Consider the following 21576-nt stretch of genomic DNA (forward strand, 5'->3'; position numbering starts at 1 on the left):
TGGCAGGCTGGATGGTCACTCTGGGCAATCTATTGAATTCTGTACTTAAACTTTCATAAAGAGCAAACAAAAGAGAGTTTTCTCAACCTAACAACTTGCTAGAACAAAGTCGCTTATGGCCAGGATGGTCCTATTTTAAAAGCCAATGGTATTGTTGAAGAAAAGGCTATGCTCCTGCCCCATTTTGGCTATGGTCCGGGGCTGCTTGGGGTATTGCGCTGAAGCTGTGTATGCTCCTGGGCCCGGGGTTTTCTGAAAAGAGAACAGAAAACGGGAACTGATGAGAGTCTGACACCAAACCCTGGAGCCTGCTGAGCCTGGCTGCTGGCTCCGGCACGGCTGGCAAATGCCCGTGGAGGGAGGGAGACAAGGGCCACTCTGGCTTCGGCTGAGGCCTGGGCTCCTTGCACTGGCGTGTATCCTTGGAGCTCAGACCTGCTCCTGCCAGCCGCTCTCCCCAATGCTGCAGAGGTGCCGAGAGACAGCGGACAAGCGACAGCCTGAACTTGGGGCACGGGGGCAGCTCACAGGCCACCTGCACCTCCAGGCACACTCAGTCACAGGGCACTTTGTCCCTGGGAATGGCATTGCTGTCCCCTCTAGTGAATCTCCGTCTAGTAGTAAGGGGTTAAAGAGTGGATTCTGAGCTGAGTGGCTGACCTTAAAAGCCCAAACTCGTGTGTTTTGATCATTGACCCAGCGTGAGTGGTAAAGTATTTTTCTGCCATGGTCTGTGGACCCCAGGGTCAGAAGTATCCTCAAGGGATCTACGAGTTCTACTTTTTAAAAATCATGTTTTCATTTTGATGAAATTCTTTTATTTTTAATGATTTTTTTTTTTTATAGAGAGGAAGGGGGTTAAAGAGAGAGAGAGAGAGGAACAGTGACCTGTTCCCGTATGTGCTCTGACCAGGGATCAAATTAGTAACCTCTGCACTTGGGGACGATGCTCTAACCAACTGACCTATCCGGCCAGAGCTTGATGAAATTCTTTTTTTTTTTTTTTTAGATTTTATTTATTCATTTTAAAGAGAGGAGAGAGAGAGAGAGAAGGGGAGGAGGAGCAGGCATCAACTCCCATATGTGTCTTGACCAGGCAAGTCCGGGATTTAAAACCAGTGACCTCAGAATTCCAGGTTGACATTTTATCCATTGTGCCACCACAGGTCAGGCTTGATGAAATTCTTTAAAAAATTATTGTGCCAATTCTTTAAACAAAGCTTCTTTTCTATACTGATAAATGCAAATGACTGTCATTTTCATAAACTAAGACTTGGATTTCTAAGGTCAGTGTTTTCCATGCTGGGATTTATCTTGAGTTGTCCAAGAAACACCAGGGCCTCTGTGTATGGTTAAGGGAAGAATTTTTTTTTTTTTTACAGAGACAGAGAGAGAGTCAGAGTGAGGGATAGACAGGGACAGACAGACAGGAACAGAGAGATGAGAAGCATCAATCATTAGTTTTTCGTTGCGCATTGCGACACCTTAGTTGTTCATTGATTGCTTTCTCATATGTGCCTTGACCATGGGCCTTCAGCGGACCGAGTAACCCCTTGCTTGAGCCAAGGACCTTGGGTCCAAGCTGGTGAATTTTTGCTCAAACCAGATGAGCCCGCGCTCAAGCTGGCGACCTCAGGGTATCGAACCTGGGCCTTCCGCATCCCAGTCTGACGCTCTATCCACTGCGCCACCGCCTGGTCAGGCGGTTAAGGGAAGAATTTTATTGTCACATAGACCTGGTTTAAGTCCCAGTCTCACCCCCAATGGCTCAGTGTGACCTTGGGCGATGGGCTTCCCATGCCTCCCCCATTAAAGTGAGGTTCTGAGTCTCACAGGAAGCTCTGCAGGGCAGACAGCACTGAGCAGGCCCAGCCAGGGTCTCCACATGCTGCCTACCACTGTATTATTCTCTGTTATCACCTTCTTGTCATTTCCTTCCTTGCTTGCAGCTTGTTATCTCTTCAGGAGACAGTAAGAGTGGCAATTGGATTACTCTGAGAGTAGGACAGAAAGTCGGCCCAGCATGGATGACGTCAGCTGCCTGCAGAAGCCACTTTAAATGACAGGATGTTTCCCTTGCCAAAAGCAGAGGAGCAGCCTGGAAATCTCATCAAGTCCTGGCCGGATGTCAAAAACACTGAAGCCTTTATTAGTGCTATTAGTGAGGAAGCAGGCTGTGTGAGGAGTCCTGGATGACCGGCCCACAAACTAGGTCTGTGGGCTTGCCCCCAGCCACCCCGCCCACAAGAGCACCCCTCGGGAGGCTGCCGATTACGGTTCTCAGACCTTGAGAACATCTGGCTCCATCATCTCCCAGCCCTAGTCTCACTGACACCAAGCAAACCTCTGGCTGTCCTTGGTTTCCATGAAGTTTCCTGTAAGAGGAGACACTCCACAGAGCAGCAGCCCGGAACTCCAGCTACCCCCTTGGTGGACACTTGTGAATTAACCCTACACCTCTGGCTTCTCTCTCAGTTTCCTGGGAGTTTGGTTAGCATGACACCAACTTCCTGGGGGTACTCAGCCCTGTGAAAGCTAAAAAAAACCCTCCATGTCTGGGTCTCGGTGAAGCCATGGAGTATGAGGATCTGATTAAGGCAGGGGTCCCCAAACTTTTTACACAGGGGGCCAGTTCACTGTCCCTAAGACCATTGGAGGGCCGGACTATAAAAAAAACTATGAACAAATCCCTATGCACACTGCACATATCTTATTTCAAAGTAAAAAAACAAAACGGGAACAAATACAATATTTAAAATAAAGAACAAGTAAATTTAAATCAACCAACTGACCAGTGTATTTCAATGGGAACTATGCTCCTCTCACTGACCACCAATGAAAGAGGTGCCCCTTTCGGAAGTGCGGCGGGGGCCGGATAAATGGCCTCAGGGGGCCGCATGTGGCCCGCGGGCCGTAGTTTGGGGACCCCTGGATTAAGGGTTTCACCCGCCTCTTGCTGGTGGTCGGTTTTTAGTTTTACAGGCAGGGACTTCTCAGTATTCACACTTCCAGATAAAGACTGCAGGACCCCATATTGGCAGCTCTGAAACAAGATCCTGAAGGCAAGGGCTTGGGACCCCACAAGTGGGTTGGGGAGTGACCAGCGGCCTGACAGTAGTACTAGCCCTCTCCTACCCACTGCCTAGCCTCACCCCGCAGAGTGGGCCCACTTCCTTACAGGCAGAATTTGTATTTCTGTCTCCCAACCATGTCAAATAAGGCTAAATACCAGCGACTTGCAGACTGGGGTGCAGGCTGGAAATACTAAGGTCATGGAAATGAAAACTGTCTTTTAGCATTTAAAAAAAAAAGCCAGTGTGTTCATAAACTCCACGTTATGCTCTTGAGATCTTCCTTGGCCTTCCCTAGGTCTTCGGGGCTTTCACATACTTCTTCATACATCTCCTTGCACTTGAGCCTCTTCCTTGTCTGCCCTGAGTCAAGGGCAGGGGATTGCTCCTGCCTTAATGGTCTCATTTGGTTTCCTAATAATGTTTCTGCTCTCATTTTTTGCTCTCAGAAGCCACACACAAAAAGGCAATTCTGGATGGATGAGGGCGGCCACTGTCCACTGCTTGCTTCAGTTCATTAAAGGTGTTTCCCCACAAAGCATCCAGGTCATAACATGGATGGCAGGTCACTCTGCTGGCTGTTCTCAACTGAACTCATAATTCACTACAGCCTTCAGGAGTCACTCTGTGCCTGACCCTGGCTGAAGGCTTGCCCGGTATTTGAGCTCTATATTCTTTTTTTTTTTTTTTTAATCTTTTTTTTTTCCTTTTTTTCTTTATTCATTTTTAAAGAGGAGAGAGAGAGGGAGAGAGAGAGAGAGAAGGCGGGAGGAGCTGGAAGCATCAACTCCCATATGTGCCTTGACCAGGCAAGCCCAGGGTTTTTGAACCAGCAACCTCAGCATTTCCAGGTCGATGCATTATCCACTGCGCCACCACAGGTCAGGCTGAGCTCTATATTCTTTGCTGTCTTGACAAGCAATGATATATAATTGTATATATTTATACAATTGTATATGACTCTACTAGAATTGTATATGACTAAAATACCCCCACCCCACCTCCACTACCCCCCCCCCCCAACACACAGCCATGAAACCTACGACCATATCTGTCTTTTAGAATACTTACTGAACAGGCAGGCAAGAATCGAGGTATTCGGGATTGGAAACAAGAAGTAATAGAAGTTGCTGGAGGTATTTTCAAGTCATAATGACCTGGCCCTGGGCCTTCACGCTATTAAAAAAAAAAAAAGGTTTTGTTTTTTTTAAATAGTGTTTCATAATTACTAATATTTGATATATGTTAATGCTTTATTTGCCTTCTAGAAATAAACATATGAATCAGTGATGTAGTAGACAAACTGTATTTGGGCTTGAAAGATCTTATTAATGTGTGCCCTGGTACAAGTCATTGTGAAATGGGAAAAATAGCTACTTTATCTACTTTGCCTGCTTGATGGATGACTGTGAAGACTAAAGGTCAGGTGACAGTAAAAGTCTCCCCTTGTCCATGCCTGGGCCCCCTCGCCACACTGGCATGCCTCACTCCATAACTGTCCCTTTGACTGTTAATAGTGACTTGCTTCTCTGAGCTGTTAGCTTTATAAAACACACTTATTCTTTTATATAACTATAGTATATTTTATGTTAATCCAAACAAGTATTTACAGCAATTCACTGACATAAGTATAATGCTATGAGAAAAAGAGAGGTGAAAGGAAGGAAGGAAGGAAAAGAAGAAGGAAGGAAGGAAAAGAAGAAGGAAGGAAGGAAGGAAGGAAGGAAGGAAGGAAGGAAGGAAGGAAGGAAGGAAGGGAGGAAGGAAGGGGGGAAGAAAGGAAAAAAGGGAGGAAGGAAAGAGAAAAAAACAAAACTTAGCATATGATTGTGGTGGAAGTATAAATTTAAATTTAGCTTTTCTGGAGCACAACTTGACAAACTATGAAATAGCTTAAAAACATATATACCTGTCAGCCCTGGCTGGTTGGCTCAGCAGTAGAGCGTCAGCCCAGCGTGTGGAAGTCCTGGGTTCGATTCCCAGTCAGGGCACACAGGAGAAGCACCGATCTGCTTCTCCACCCTTTCCCCTCTCCTTCCTCTATATCTCTCTCTTCCCCTCCCTCAGCCAAGGTTCCAATGGAGCAAAAATTGGCCAGGGCACTGAGGATGGCTCTGTGGCCTCTGCCTCAGGCGCTAGAATGGCTCTGACCACATCAGAGCAACAACCCAGATGGGCAGAGCATCACCCCCTGGTGGGCATGCCGGGTGGATCCCTGTTGGGTGCATGTGAGAGTCTGTCTGACTGCCTCCCCGCTTCTAACTTTGGAAAAATACAAAAACAAACAAACAAAAAATATATATTTATACCTGTCCAAATAGAGAGAAAGAAGAAAGAGACTGTTTACAAGATTGTTCCAGAAATTCAGGAGACAAATGAGTCCTGAGCCCAGAACAGAGAGAGTGGAAACAGCCGAATACCATAGCAAATAATGCGGGAAAGATGTTAGCCTTTTATTTTATTTTCTAGTAATTCACTGTTTTCAAATACCTGTGCTATCTGACAAAAATGAGGTTTTCTGGCATGATGTCTTGGATCTGTTTCTAAATAAAGCAGGAACTAGGGGAGTGAAGTGAGTGAAGCTAGAGACGGTCCAGGAGCTGATCACTGTTGAATGGGAACACGGGTTCAACACAGCACTCTGTCCATGAGGTAGCTTTTTAAGTTTTTATAATACAAAGTTAAAGACCATGTACATTTATTATTTTAACTCAGCAATTATACATTTAGGAGTTCGTCCAAAGAAAACAACTGAGAATGTCTGCAAATATTTAGCCAGAGACATTCACTGTAACATCATTTCTAAAATCTGAAATTGAGAAGTAAACTAAATAACCGATGCTGTGTGCTTGGTTAAATAAATTGTGACTCTCTCATCCAGCCATCCAGTGTTGATGAATTTTTATGGACATAAAAGCTATTTCAAAATATCCTTAAGTAAAAAAAAAGAAGCTTAAAATGATGCATGAAAAAGTTGGGACTGGAGTGTTCACTGACAGTTTCTCCAGGTGATGGCATGTTGGGTAAAAAGAAACTTTTTTTTTTTTTTTTTGCTTATCAGCACTTGCTAATTTTTCTACAGTGGACTTGAGTGCTCTTAAAATATGAAAAACAATTATACCTAATGTATAGATAAATGAGTATGGAAAATGAGTGAAGAAGAAAAGGAAGTAGGGAGAAAAAGATAAACTGAAGGGAAGGTTAGAACAGAAAAATGTGTCCCATAAGATCCTTCTAATAGGTAGGACTGGGCCACAAATTGGCCAACGGATTTGGCAGGACGAGCCCCGCACAGCACTCAGGAGCAGGGCTTTCCTGTTCCCTCCTGCAGTGGCACAGCGGTGTCGTCACAGCTCCAGCTCCATTCTCAGTTACCCCACCATGAACGGAGTCTGTTATTAACAGCCAAGCACAAGTCTGATGCGCCTCATACTTTCACAACACATGGCAGGGAGATGAATGCACTTGAGGAACGGAGATGGCTATCTGTATGCAGTGACCTCTGTACCCGCAATGGAGAAATCTGAGCCACCCCAAAATCAAAGGACTAGAAAGCCAACAGGTTCTGACAGGAAAAGTTTGTGCAATGACCCCTTGGTGTGGCCATAATAAGCACAAGACTCTCAAGCCAGGCCCTGGCCGGTTGGCTCAGCGGTAGAGTGTCGGCCTGGCGTGCGGGGGACCGGGGTTCGATTCCCAGCCAGGGCACATAGGAGAAGCGCCCATTTGCTTCTCCACCCCCACCCCCTCCTTCCTCTGTCTCTCTCTTCCCCTCCCGCAGCCGAGGCTCCATTGGAGCAAAGATGGCCTGGGCGCTGGGGATGGCTCCTTGGCCTCTGCCCCAGGTGCTAGAGTGGCTCTGGTCGCGGCAGAGCGACGCCCCGGAGGGGCAGAGCATCACCCCATGGTGGGCAGAGTGTCGCCCCTGGTGGGCGTGCCGGGTGGATCCCGATCGGGCGCATGCGGGAGTCTGTCTGACTGTCTCTCCCCGTTTCCAGCTTCAGAAAAATACAAAAAAAAAAAAAAAAGACTCTCAAGCCAGAGTGATAATTGGGGCAAAAGATGCTACTGAGTGTACAACCATTGTCTCCATGGCTATGACAGCCCAGCTGTCTGCAGAGTGGCCAGGAAATGCCACCATCTGCACCTTTTCCCCCAAGCCTAATATGGTTTTCACTTCTAAGCGTCCAAGTCATGAGCTCGTTGGCAGGCCAGGTGTCAGGCTTAGCAAAACACTGACGTCTGCCTGTGTCATCCAGCAGCCTCCTTGCATGGGCTTGGTCATCTGAACCAAAAAAACTAAGACTTGGGGCAGAAATAAATAACTGAGTGCTGTTTGCCCTGCATGTGTCAGATGAAATCGTTTAAGTGGGAGCATTAGGGAAGTGGATACAGGCCCAAGTTCATATTCCAGAAGCCACAGGAATGCTGTCCTAAGTGGAAAGTAATGATCAGGCCAGGGTCCTGCGATGGGTGGGAAATGGCTCCAGCAGAGTCCTGGCTCTGCCCATCCGAGGGCACAAGAATGGGCAGAGGAGGAATGAAGGGGAGGGGACACTGTCCAGAATGGCTCTAGATGCATGGCAAGAAATGGACCTCATTCAACAGGAGCCTGTTTAAAACAAGAAGGACTTTAAAATGTGCCCTACTCTCCCTTGAGACAGGGGACTTTGTTCCCTCATTTACTGGGGATTACTGAACACGACCCACAGCTTTGGTCCATATTACGTGCAATGTGTGGTTGAAGAGCAACACTCAGGTTTATCAAGTAGTCCTAAGCACCTTTTGCACAAATCAAATGGATCATTTCTTAAACCTTGCTGTTGTCAGGGCCGTGCTTTGGTCACTCTGGATTCCCCAGAACTTAACCTTCCAAAGACCACTGACAGTTGATGCCAAGGGAGAACAAAACTGTTGCCTTCCTAGAGCCTGCTGCCAGAAGAGAGGGCAGGAACCCCTTTCTAGGACTCATTCTTCTGCTTTGGGGCATGATCATATTGCAACCTCTTTCCTTTGAAAAAAGTCCTGTTTAATGGTGTTTCTACTTAAGGGCAGCTTTAACCAACAGGAGCTGTAGGAATTACACAGATGCTTCGAGCTCAGAGTTTACAGTACAGGGAGGGACCCAGGCAAAACTAAATAAAAACTCCTCAAAAGAGTCAACAAAGGTGTGAGGACCTGACGCAGTGCTGAGAGGGCTGAGTTAGCTGCCTGGCTCCGAGATCCTAAACCAGACCCTGGCACCTGGGGCGGAAGCTAAGCACGGTCGCAGCGGGCCCCGGGATGTTACAAGGGCAGAAGCTTCTTACTCACTGCACACGACTCACACACATAGATCCCACTGACTTCTCTGGAGTGCTCCTGAGTTTCTGTCATACCATGAAGAAGCTTGACTTATTTGGTTACAACTGCTAACAGACAGGAATGCTCATTGCCACGTTAGGACTTTGGTAAGGCCCTGCCAACCCCCCTCCCCCACTGAACACACTACTTCAGGGCTGAGCGGATGGAACTGGCTCATCTACACAACACTGCTCAGGAATGCAAAGGTACCAGGTGCTTCTGAGAGACTGTGTGAGAGTAGATGAAATTTTCCCAAGTTTGTATATGTTGAATTATGTCCTCCCAGAATTCATAAGTCCTATGAATTTTTGTTCTGTTGAATATTAGTGTCTGCTTCAAATTCATAAGTCTTGTGACTTTTGAATTCCCAGTACCTCAGAATGTAATTTGATTTGGAAATAAGGTCATTCTAGACATAATTAGTGAAGATGAGGTCATTAAGATGGGCCCTAATCCAATATGAATGGCATCCTTTATAAAAAGGGGAATTTTGGACACAGAGACACGTACACAGGGAAATCACCATGCAAAGATGAAGGCAGAGATCTGCCAAAGATTGACAGCAAATCACTGGAAGCTATGAGAGAGGGGAGGAGCAGAAGGACCAACATGGCTGGCACCTTGACCGTGTACTTCTAGACTCTAGTACTGTGAGGCAATGTATTTCTGTTGTTCAAGCCACTCGGTTTGTAGTACTTTGTTTCAGCAGCCCTGGAAAATAAATACACACTTCATTTCTTCACCTAACTAATATAGTACAATGTGCCAGACAGTGTGCTGGGAGTTGGGAATACAGCATATGTACTGGTAATTGTCTCCCAATATCCTTTCTCCTATTCCTTGGTATTGGACCATTTTTTACCTGGGCACATATCTACTCAGAATAAGAACTAAATTTCCCAGTCTCCCCTGCAGCTAGATGTGGCTACATGGCTAATTTCTGGTCGATATGACAGAGGTGGAAGAGGTATACATAAATTCCAAGGAGCATCCTTAAGGAAGAGGCAGCTTGTCCATCTTCCCCGCCCTCCTGCCTGCCAGCTTGTCCCATGTTCTCCGCTCTCTGGGACCAAGGGAATGGAAGCCATGCTTAGCAGAGCAGCACTCCGAAATCTGATGCTGTGGAACTGCCACACCAACCCTAAACCACCACTGCAGGCACTTCATACCAGAGAAAAATATGCTCCTCTCTTGCTTATAATATTAGTTCTTTGGGAACTTTGTTAACTTGTGCAGAACTCAGTCTTAATTGAAAAGATCTACATGTTTCCCACTCTCATGGTGTTTACATTCTACTAGGGAATATATACCTTACAAATATGTGGAGTAACACATAAAGGAACACACGATGCTATGGGAAAGCATGTAAGAGAGTAAACTGATCTGATCTGAGGGGCTGGGAAGCCCCTTAAAGAAGTATATTTAAGGAGAGACCTAAAGAACTAGGAGGAGGAGTCTGCAGGGCACAGGGGTGGAAGGAAGGGTTTATGTAGGAAGCAGTGCTAGGAAAGGTTAGGGAAGGCCAGCACAGGCAGGGCCTTCGGGCCAGCCGGGAGAGGAGGGTGTTATTCACTTTAACCCTATAGGGATAAGTTCACTGCATCACAGAAAATAAATAAAATAAAGTGCATACAGTTAGGAATGTGAAACTCAGCTTTTTCTCTACAGTTAATCACTTCACTGTTGTTATACTTAGTATTAACACTAAGAATGGTTTTGCAAATTTCTTTTTTTCTTAAAGATTTTATTTATTAATTTTAGAGGAGAGAGAGAAGGGGTGAGGAGCAGGAAGCATCAACTCCCATATGTGCCTTGACCAGGTAAGCCCAGGGTTTTGAACCAGCAACCTCAGCATTCCAGGTTGCTTTTTATCGCCTGCTCTACCCCAGGTCAGATGGTTTTGCAATTTAATTGCAGGTGTAAATATTAAATGTCTCCCTTGTCGTTCTAGTCTCGGTAAGGCCTCAGTGTTCTGAAGTTTCCACATGCACAGGTGGGTGTGCGATCTAACAGGCACCTCACCAGTCTGCTCCGACGCAGGCTCAGCAGACGGTCACCAAGGGTGCGCCCTGCCTGCTCCCCACCACCGCCTGACCCTGGGCACCGCCAGAGAGCAGCCCTGTGCCTGCTGCTGTCTCTAGCTCCCAAACCCCCTCTCGTTCGACCCCCACAACAGTGCAGGAAAACACTGTCACCTCTGTTTTACAGACAAGAAAGGGAGGCTTAGCGGGGTTAGAAACAAATGACAGCAGCTCAGCTGCAGGAGCAGCGCCGTTACTGAGCCTGCTTCTCCACTGGCAGATGTCAGTACTTGGCTCGAAGCTCATTTTTTTCTTATCCTAAAGCTAAATGGAACCTAGAACGAGTACATAGGGTGTCCCTATGGATCCTAGGTACAAACGACTTTCAGTGAATCATACTTGAAGAGAGAAAGTGTCAGAAATAAAATTTATAGCCAATAATGTCCATATATACACATAAAACATAAATGATATGCAACATAAACTGAAATTGTCACATGGGATAATCAAGGTGATCCCCCTTAAATATGGTGAGACAGGTGTGAGAGGTGGGCCACACTGTGCAAAAAAGGAAACAGATGATCCTGCAAGGAGGGTGGAATCTCCTATGGAAGTCGGGCACCGAGAGAAGCTGGCGGCTTTTGGGAATTCAAGAGGAGGCAGGTGGCAGGGTGTGTCCGACTCGGGAAATTCCAGAACTCTGCAAATATCGGTCTGCACGTTCATAGGAAAAAGAGATACCAGTATATTGGTGGATGAGATACAAGCAAATCTGTCAGGGGCCAAAAGCTATTCACATTTGTGGAATTAAGGACTGACATACCTCTGAAGTCTAGCTCAGTACTGTTCATTTCTGCTGAGAGAGAAGCTGTGGCGGTGTGGGTTTCCAGGAATGGGGCTGTGTGTGTGGGGGGGGGACACTGAGCTATCACAAACCTGCACACACTAAAAATGTAGCTTGTATAACCTGACCAGGCAGTGATGCAGTGGACAGAGCGTCAGACTGGGATGTAGAGGACCCAGGTTCCAGACCTTGAGGTTGCCAGCTTGAGCGTGGGCTCATCTGGTTTGAGCAAGGCTCACCAGCTTGAGCCCAAGGTCGCTGGCTCGAGCAAGGGCTTACTCGGTCTGCTGTAGCACCCTGGTCAAGGCACATATGAGAAAGTAATCAATGAACAACTAAAGTGCTGCAATGAAGAATTGATGCTTCTCATCTCTCTCCCTTCCTGTCTGTCCCTATCTGTCCCTCTCTCTGACTCTTTGTCTCTGTCGCAAAAAAAATAAAATAAAATAAAATAAAATAAAATAAAATAAAATAAAATGTAGCTTGTATAGAATTCAGAACTGTTGCAGGTGTGTCCTGGCCCATCCTCCCTTTTCTACATGACTCTGGGAGCAGAAGGGGCTCCATCATCATTAGAAATCGGAGGCGGTACTTCTGTCTGGGAACTTCCAGTCAAACTGGCAACCCCTTACTCCTGGTCACAGCAAGTGGTGCAGGGTCAGGCACAGAACCATCACCTGGCCAGTCAGAAGAGCCTGCCTTTTCACACTCTGGGGGCTAAGCAGGCAGGCGTGCCTCTGGGACTGCTGGAGGTGTTCTTGTCCAGCTCATGGAGAGAACACGTCCAAAGTGCCAGAGTGCCTGAGGCTGTGTGCTGGTACACCCCACCACACCTTTAGCTTTTTATCTTTTGCTGCAGCTCATTGATATGGGCTTCTGTCACTTGCCACTGAATAAAATCCTAATATATTCTTTTTCTGTTTGTAGTCAAGATATTGTTATTATAAAAGAGCTCAGGAAATTCCTCACACTCACAGCCAGGCAGGGATCTATGATTCTGCTGCTAAGAGCACCAGAAAAGTTGCACAAATTGTTTAAAAAGAAAAATTGCCAGGATACATTTTTCTTAAAAATGCTAGTACACCTGTAACTATATTTGAAAGACTATATTTTTTCCAAAAATGTTACCTACACACGAACTCATTTCTGAGGACACTGAGACTGAGACCTGCTTTCATGACCTTAACATTCAGGTTCCATTCAATTTGTGTTTGGCTTTATTCAATCTGACCAAGTTTATTAATTATTTTTCTGCTCCTCATACATTTTTTTTTTTTTTGGGGGGGTATTTTTCCAAAGCTGGAAACGGGGAGAGACAGTCAGACAGACTCCCGCATGTGCCCGGCCAGGATCCACCCGGCATGCCCACCAGGGAGCGACGCTCTGCCCACCAGGGGGCGATGCTCTGCCCTCCGGGGCGTCGCTCTGTCGCAACCAGAGCCACTCCAGTGCCTGGGGCAGAGGCCAAGGAGCCATCCCCAGCGCCCAGGCCATCTTTGCTCCAATGGAGCCTTGGCTGCGGGAGGGGAAGAGAGAGACAGAGAGGAAGGAGAGGGGGAGGGGTGGAGAAGCAGACGGGCGCTTCTCCGGTGTGCCCTGGCCGGGAATCGAACCTGGGACCACTTGCACGCCAGGCTGATGCTCTACCACTGAGTCAACCGGCCAGGGCTGCTCCTCATAAAATTTTAAACAACCAGCTTAGTTTCTTTTTGTAGTTCATTTTAAAAGTATAGTTAGTAAACAATATTAGATTAGTTCTATTAGTTTGAGGTATATAATATAGTGACTTGACATTTTTATACCTTACAATGTGGTCATCCCACTAATTCTAGTAATCATCTGACACTGTGCAAACTTAACACAATATTATTGACTATATTCCCCTTCACCTTTTTCTATTTATTTATTTATTTATTACAGAGACAGAGAGAGAGTCAGAGAGAGGGATAGATAGAAACAGACAGACAGGAACGGAAAGAGATGAGAAGCATCAATCATTAGTTTTTCGTTGCAACACCTTAGTTGTTCATTGATTGCTTTCTCATATGTGCCTTGACTGTGGGGCTACAGCAGACCGAGTAATCCCTTGCTCGAGCCAGTGACCTTGGGTCCAAGCTGGTGAGCTTTTGCTCAAACCAGATGAGCCCGCGCTCAAACTAGCGACCTCGGGGTCTCGAACCTGGGCCTTCCACATCCCAGTCCGATGCTCTATCTACTGCGCCACCGCCTGATCAGGCTTTTTTCTCTTTTTTAAAAAATTTATTTATTGATTTTGTTAGAGAGAGGAAATAGAGAGAAGGAGGGAAGAGCAGGAAGAAGTATCAACTCATAACAGTTGCTACTCATATGTGCCTTGACAAGGCAAGCAGGGGTTTTGAACCAGTGACCTCAGCATTCCAGGTTGACACCCTATCTACTGCGCCACCACAGGTCAGGCTCCCCTTCACTTTTCTCATGCATCCTCTACCCCATCCCCTCTAGCAACCATCCCTTTGATCTCTGTTTATGAATCTTTTTGTTTTGTCTCATTTGTTCATTTGCTTGTTTGCATTTTTAAATTCCACGTATAAGTGAACCAAACATCCACCCCCATCCCTCTGGCAACTATTCTTTTGATCTCTGTTTATGAGTCTGTTTTTATTTTGTCTTGTTTGTTTATTTTGTTTGTTTGTTTGTTTGTTTAGATTCACATATAAGTGAAACCATTCAAAATTTGTCTTTCTCCATCTGACTTATTTCATTTAGCATAACACCTTCTAGGTCTGTTCATGTTGTCAACAAGTGACAAGATTTTATTCCTTTTTTTAAATTGCTACAAAATAATCCATTGTATGTATATACTAAATCTTCCTTATCCATTCATCTATGGATGGACACTTATGTTGATTCTGTATCTTGACTATTGTAAATAATGCTGCAATGAACATAGGGGTGCATATCTTTTTTAGAATTAGTGTTTTTGTTTTCTTCAGATAAATACCCACAAGCAGGATTGCTGCGTCATATGTTAGATCTATTTTTAGTTTTTTTGAGGAATCTCCCTACTGTTTTCCATAGTGGCTCTGTCAATTTGTCGACCCACCAACAATGCACAAGGATTCTCTTTTCTCCATATCCTTGCCAACACATTATTTGTTGACTTCTTGATAAAAGCCATTCTGGCTGGTGTGAGGTGGTATCTCACTGTAGTTTTGATTTGCATTTCCCTGATGATTAGTGATGCTGAGTATCTTTTCATAAGGTCACTTGTATTTATTGATTTTAGAGAGGGAAAGGAGACAAAGAGGAGAGAGAGAGAAAAACATCAATTTATTGTTCTACTTATTTATGCATTCATTGGTTGATTCTTGTATGTGCCCTGATTGGGGATCAAACCCACAACCTTGGCATATCAAGATGATACTCTAAACAATGGAGCTACCAAGTCAGGGCTTAAACTAATCCTTAAATGCAAAAACAGCTGGAGTGATTCAGCATTCTTTCATAATACTACTTTTAATGCAGAGAGTATGCCATGAATGTGATACTGCTTTTCAAACTTCTACTATTAAATATGACTACAAGAGACAAATCATATAATGCTCATTTGTGTCTGTACAGACTCTTTCCTGTTTATCTAATCCCCTCCTTATTCTTTATAGGTTTGTTAGGTTTTAAGAAATATAGAAACATCTTGAAATATTTTTGACATCAAATAAAAGAAATCCACTTTTGGCCCTGGCTGGTTGGCTCAGTGGTATAGCGTCGGCCTGGTGTGCAGGAGTCCCAGGTTCGATTCCCGGCCAGGGCACACAGAAGAAGTGCCCATCTGCTTCTCCACCCCTCCCCCTCTCCTTCCTCTCTGTCTCTCTCTTCCCCTCCCGCAGCCAAGGCTCCATTGGAGCAAAGTTGGCCTGGGCGCTGAGGATGGCTCTGTGGCCTCTGCCTCAGGCACTAGAATGGCTCTGATTGTGGCACAGCGACGCCCCAGAGGGGCAGAGCATCGCCCCCTGGTAGGCATGCCGGCTGGATCCTGGTCGGGCGCATGCGGGAGTCTGTCTGACTGCCTCCCCATTTCCAACTTCGGAAAAATACAAAAAAAAAAAAAAAAAAAAAAAAAGAAATCCACTTTTGTTTGACATTGTAAGATTTTATTGCTACCATCAGGAAAGATGTGCATGTCTTGTTTTTCACTTTATAGACAACTGTGGGAAATAATGACTAAAGAATCTGCTCAGCAAATCACTGGAAGTCCCAAGTCATGTGACTGACTGAATCCCACTAAGTAGTAGGAGTAAGTGGCACTATTTTTAGTTAAGTAACAAAATATTTTTATGTTTACCATTTTGATGGCTCCTCCCCTCAAATATTATGAACTTTCTGACTTTTAAAAATAATATTTTGAAAAATTATTTTTAAAATGGAAAAGAGTAAACAAAGTAACCAACCACAGGTATCTTCCATCACTGCCCCCTGGTATAGCCACTAAAGGCATTTTGGTCCATTTCCTGTTTTCTACACTCATAATTTTTTCTTATTTTAATCATAATATACATACCTATCTGTAGCCTGCATTTTTTCACTAAATTTTAGATCACAAACATTTTTGTTGCTATTTTACAATTTTAACAATTGTTCTAATGGCTGTAAAATACTCCTTTGAGTGGGTGTGCAATATTCTTTGATTATTTCCCTTTGGTTGGATGTTAAATTGTGGCTGTTGCTATCTTGCTGTTATAAGTAATCCCTTTATGATATCTTTGTATAGATGAGTATTTCTGCATATAATATTATTACTTTAGGAGGATTTTCTCCCAATGGAGTTAGTGGGCTAAAAGATATAAGCAGTTTTTATAGCTCAATACATACTGCCAAACTGCTTCACAAAGGGTGATATTAGTGTATATTGCCACCAGCAATTAGATAAGAAAAGCATTTAGTCTCTATAGTCCATCTGGATAGTGGGAGGGGAAAAATTTAGAAAAATAAAATCTTCCTCACTCTTCTTTACCTTAATAGGAGTACTAAATAACATAACCAATGGCCCCGATATATTCAAATAAGTTGTGCAGAATATTTGATATCCTTCATACATGCATTTTGAAAAATATTCAGGAAGAAACAAAATTTATGCAATTTGTTGGTAGATCAGGAGATTTATTTGGGTCATTTTACAAAAGCAGTTAAATCAATTAAAGAAAAGTGTGAGAAGAAAAAACCTCAAATGACAAGTTTTATTTTTATTCAACTTGCTTGGATAAGAATGACTAGAATTTGTTTGCTTTCTCCTCTTAAAAAAGAAATCCTGCTATGAGGGCACCAGAACTTAGGGTCTTTGGGTTTGTGGGGCTTGATCATTATCAACGTGCTAAAAGGGAATGGTGGCTGGTAGAAGCTGCCAATAAAATTTTTATCTGTAGGGTTAGGGTTAGGGTTAGGGTTAGGGGTTAGGGGTTAGGGGTTAGGGTTAGGGGTTAGGGGTTAGGGTTAGGGTTAGGGGTTAGGGGTTAGGGTTAGGGTTAGGGTTAGGGGTTAGGGTTAGGGTTAGGGTTAGGGTAAAGAAAAAAAAATTTTTTTTAATTTTTAATTTTTATGTGTAGGTACAAAAAGTCCTATTTACTTAGGGTAGAACATGTCTTCTGTCATCTATCCCCAAATACTCACATAAATACTTACTCTCTGCCGCACAGTCTTCTTTATGGGCAAAACAATTATGCTGATCCATAATCAATCATTATGATTTCAACAATAACTGAAGTAGCCAATAAGTATACAACCTTACATTGGTAATTTGAAGATTAAAAACCATTTTCCAGCCAAATCCCTCACCAATGGCTTCTGCTGAAAGCCACCTACTCTTTGGGGAAAAAATGTAATTCACCAACTGAATCCTTGACACCAGAAAGAAGGCGGCATTTTTTAACAAGTGAAAATGGCTCCTGAGTGTCACCTAAGATCTTAGAGCATTTTCAAATGCAAAGTTAGCCTACTTTTTCCAACTAAAGAATCATGTAGTAATCTGCTAAGCCTTCACATGGTCATCTACTCCTTTCTACATAGGATGCTTCTGGAGATTTTATGCATAAATGATGAACAAATTTCAACGAGCTAGTTTTCACTGATGATGGAAAGAAAGGAGGAAGAGATATGCACCTGTATTATCTATCTTTTATAACCTGCCTGTTCTGAAAAGGGTTTAAAGTAACTCGGTGTATTTCTCTAGGTGTACTATGTTGCACCAGATCTACAGGTCAGATTTCTGGTGATTGTAGGTTTCATGTGTACCAACAATGAGACAACCTGTCCTAAGTCAATAGAGCTCAAATGACACCATGACCTTACCATGCAACTATACACAAAACACATCTCAGAAGAATTAAATGGTTACAAGTTTTTTTTAAATCAAAATCCCAAATTGATGTGAAAAAAATTAAAGTGAACATCATCTCTCTGGAGATGATTTTTTAAGTGGTGGGAGAAATAAAAAATAAAAGAATACATAAATTTCATTCAACACACTTTTAGCACTGTACTAGGTGCTGGGCATTGATGAATAAGACAGTGCCTTTTTTCATGAAACTTACACCCCAGAAAGTGATGACAAACTCTATAATTTGATGACAGAAACATTTTAAACTTACATATATATATATATATATATATATATATAAAACACAAAAAGTAAAAAGCAAAATCCCCTGAAAAACTTCAGCAAATGTAAGTGTTAATATTTCTTTACTATAGAGTTTACACAAATCAACAAAAAAGAATGTTAAAACTCCATAGATACCTGGGTAAAAAAAAATGACCAGAATGTATGCAGGAAGGACCATAAATAACTGGTTAACAATTAGCATGAGTACTCTCAGAACCTAGGTTAAATTAAAATATTAAGATATCATTCTTTATTATCAAATAAGCAAATATATTTTTAAATAACAATAAACAAGATTTGTAGAGATTTCATAAAATGGATACTGTTTTGATTGCGGGTAATGTAAACTAATGCAATACGTTGTTTTTTTGTGACAGTGACAGAGAGGGACAGATAGGGACAGACAGACAAGAAGGTAGAGAGATGAGAAGCATCAATTCTTTGCTGTGGCTCCTTAGTTGGTCATTGATAGCTTTCTCATATGTGCCTTTACGGTGGTGGGGGAGGCTACAGCAGAGCAATGTTTTTGTCTGTCTCTCTCTCAAATTAAAAAAAAAAAAAGTCTGTGAAAGGGTCCAACATAACACATCTTTGTAAATTTTATTTTTCCTTATTTTGTAGATGCTTTTATGAAATTTTCTTAAGGCTGATGTCCAAAAGTATACTATACATGTTTTGTGCACAGAATGAATAATTAATAATGATATAATTGTCCAAAAATTGGGAGCCCTTCTAACATTTCTCCTTTTCAGATCTTTTTCTTTATCCCAGGTATCCTAATTCTTTTTTATTTACTTTTATTATTTTTATTTATTCATTTTAGCAAGGGGGAAGAGAGAGGGAGAGAGAGAAGGGGAGAGGAACAGGGAGAATCAACTCCCATATGTGCCTTGCCCAGGCAGGTCAGGGGTTCTGAACCGGCAACCTCAGCGTTCCAGGTCAACACTCTATCCACCGTGCCACCACAGGTCAGGGCCGGGTATCCTAATTCTATTGTCTCATCTATATTCCTGGAGGTGTGAAGGAGGAGAAAAGAGAATCATTTTTTTTAGATTTTATTTATTGATTTTTGGAAAAGGGGAAGAGAGAAAGAAAGAGAAAGAGAGGGGAGAAAGAGAGGGGAGAAGCAGGAAGCATCTACTTGTAGTAGTTGCTTCCTGTATGCGCCTTAACCAGGCAAGCCCAGGTATTCGAACCGACGACTTCCAGTTTGACACTTTATCCACTGCACCACCACATGTCAGGCTCTAGAATCTAATAAGTCACTAATAGAATCAATATAGCTCTCCTTCTAGGGGCTTTTGCATTTAAAAGAGGACATGTGAAAAGGAGAGGTCCCCCGCAAAGATTTTCCAATTAAATCAAGAGTAACACATGTCTCCTGTCTCAGGTCTTAGGCACACACATCAAAATCCCTACTGTGGGCCCTGGCCGGTTGGCTCAGCGGTAGAGCGTCGGCCTGGCGTGCGGGGGACCTGGGTTCGATTCTCGGCACATAGGAGAAGCGCCCATTTGCTTCTCCACACCCCCCCTTCCTCTCTGTATCTCTCTTCCCCTCCCGCAGGCCTGAGCGCTGGGGATGGCTCCTTGGCCTCTGCCCCAGGCGCTGGAGTGGCTCTGGTCACGGCAGAGCGATGCCCCGGAGGGGCAGAGCATCGCCCCCTGGTGGGCAGAGCGTCGCCCCTGGTAGGCGTGCCGGGTGGATCCCGGTCGGGCGCATGCGGGAGTCTGTCTGACTGTCTCTCCCCGTTTCCAGCTTCAGAAAAATACAAAAAAAATAAAATAAAATAAAAAAATAAAAAATCCCTACTGTGGACTCTGAGGCATTGCTGCAGTGAGTGGGAGACAGAAATGCAAATTTCCCTCTGGGCCCCTCAAATACCTTGTGAAAAAGCCCTTGGATCCAAAAACGGACAGTTGGCACTTTGGTTTCTCTGACTTTTGTTTGGGATATGGGCTCTGAAGGGACAGATATAGGTGTCCCTTTCCTCACCCAAGCTTTTTATCCACTCCTGTTCTTATCTCCTTCCTCTACCCAGCGTCACTTGGGCGGATTACAAGTGAATGTGTCAGAAAGTTTAGGAGGTGGCTGTTGGGAGGAAGAAGGTACATGTGCTTCTCTCAACAGATAATATGAAACTGGAGTCATCAGTGTCTACTATTGGGTGCCTTGCTTCAAGTTATGCATGCTAAGCCATTTGGTCCCATACCAGTCAGACATTCATTGTGAGTCATAGATTATTGTTTAGTATGTGTAAGTTTGTGTGTGCTGGAATGTGTACTGGTTGGTTGAGTTATTGACTTTAGAGGAGTGTCCCTGTCCTCAGAAAGGCAGAGAGAGCACTGATAAAATGTCTCATTTGCCTTTGAATGTTTAACAATGCTACTTGTGAATGTTACACACATAGCCATCAAAAAAGATTCGCTAGAGCCTGACTGGGTGGTGACGCAGTGGATAGAGCTCGGACTGGGATGCGGAGGACCCAGGTTCAAGACTCCGAGGTCACCAGCTTGAGCGTGGGCTCGTCTGGTTTGAGCAAAGCTCACCAGCTTGGACCCAAGATCTCTGGCTTGAGAAGGGGTTACTGATCTGCTGTAGCCCCATGGTCAAGGCACATATGAGAAAGCAATCAATGAACAACTCAAGTGCCACAACAAAAAACTGATGATTGATGTTTCTCATCTCTCTGCGTTCCTGTCTGTCTATCCCTCTCTCTGACTCTTGTTCTGTCTCTGTAAAAAAAAAAAAAAAAAAAGATTCATAGAAGAGATGAAAGAACTATTGAAGTCAGCTAGAAGACATCTGACTCCAGCTTTTTACAAAAAGACTCTGCTGAGAAAAGACTGGAAGTTTTAACATCCTAAGGATATCCCAGGGGGAAAATATGGCCAGTTAAAAAATAAACAAACACAAAAAAACAGTGTATTATGTTCTCAGAAGGAGCCTAAGCTACATCCATCCATCCATTGTAAAGATATTTGATGATCAGGGCCCAACAGGCAGACTGACAGATGGACCTTCCAGGAGAAAGAAGCCTCTTGCATATGAACTCATCCTACTGCAGTGAGGTTCAAGCAAGCCAGTCTGGATCCACGAACAAGCCTCAATCATCAGCAGGGAGTTGTAGACTAAGAGACAACACAACGTCTGCCACATGGATTTGATCCCAGATCAGCTCTAAACATCCAAAGACATTAAGTTAGTCACTTGATTATTCTTGCTAACTAAGGAGAAGAGCTTAGAGCCCAGGTTTTGAGGTCACCATAGACTGGGTCGAAGTCCTGGCTATACCTTTCTCTCTCTCTCTCTCTCTCTCTCTCTCTCTCTCATCTCTCTCTTAAAAAGAAAGAAGAGAGAAGGGGAGGAGAGAGATGAAAAACATCAACTTGTAGCTGCATTCACTTTAGCTGTTTATTGATTACTTCTCATATGTGCCTTGATGGGGTTGCTCAAACTGAGCCAGTGACACCTTGCTCAAGCCAGCAACCTTGGGCTTCAAGCCAGCAACCAACCTTGGGCTCAAACCAGTGACCTTCAGAGCATGTTGATGATTATGCACTCAAGTTGGCAACCGCGTGCTCAAGCTGGTAAGCTCACACACTACTCTAGCTAATGAACCCACACTCTAGCCAGACACCTCGGGGTCTTGAACTGGGGCCCTC

The 21576-nt window shown here is 44.0% G+C and overlaps 1 protein-coding gene across 1 annotated transcript in view; it reads right to left on the reverse strand.

The window, feature by feature from the left end:
* Window positions 1-21576, reverse strand: part of STPG4 (sperm-tail PG-rich repeat containing 4) — a 41605-nt gene continuing 20029 nt past the window's right edge. Inside the window, exons 6-7 of the mRNA XM_066267075.1 lie at window positions 4143-4247; window positions 1-252 (exon numbers count right to left, since the gene is read on the reverse strand). Of these exons, the coding sequence (XP_066123172.1) occupies window positions 136-252; window positions 4143-4247 (222 nt within the window). The 3' untranslated portion in view covers window positions 1-135. The remainder of the gene's footprint in view (window positions 253-4142; window positions 4248-21576) is intronic.

Source organism: Saccopteryx bilineata, chromosome 3 (genome assembly GCF_036850765.1).
Source record: "Saccopteryx bilineata isolate mSacBil1 chromosome 3, mSacBil1_pri_phased_curated, whole genome shotgun sequence".
Classification (NCBI taxonomy): Eukaryota; Metazoa; Chordata; class Mammalia; order Chiroptera; family Emballonuridae; genus Saccopteryx; species Saccopteryx bilineata.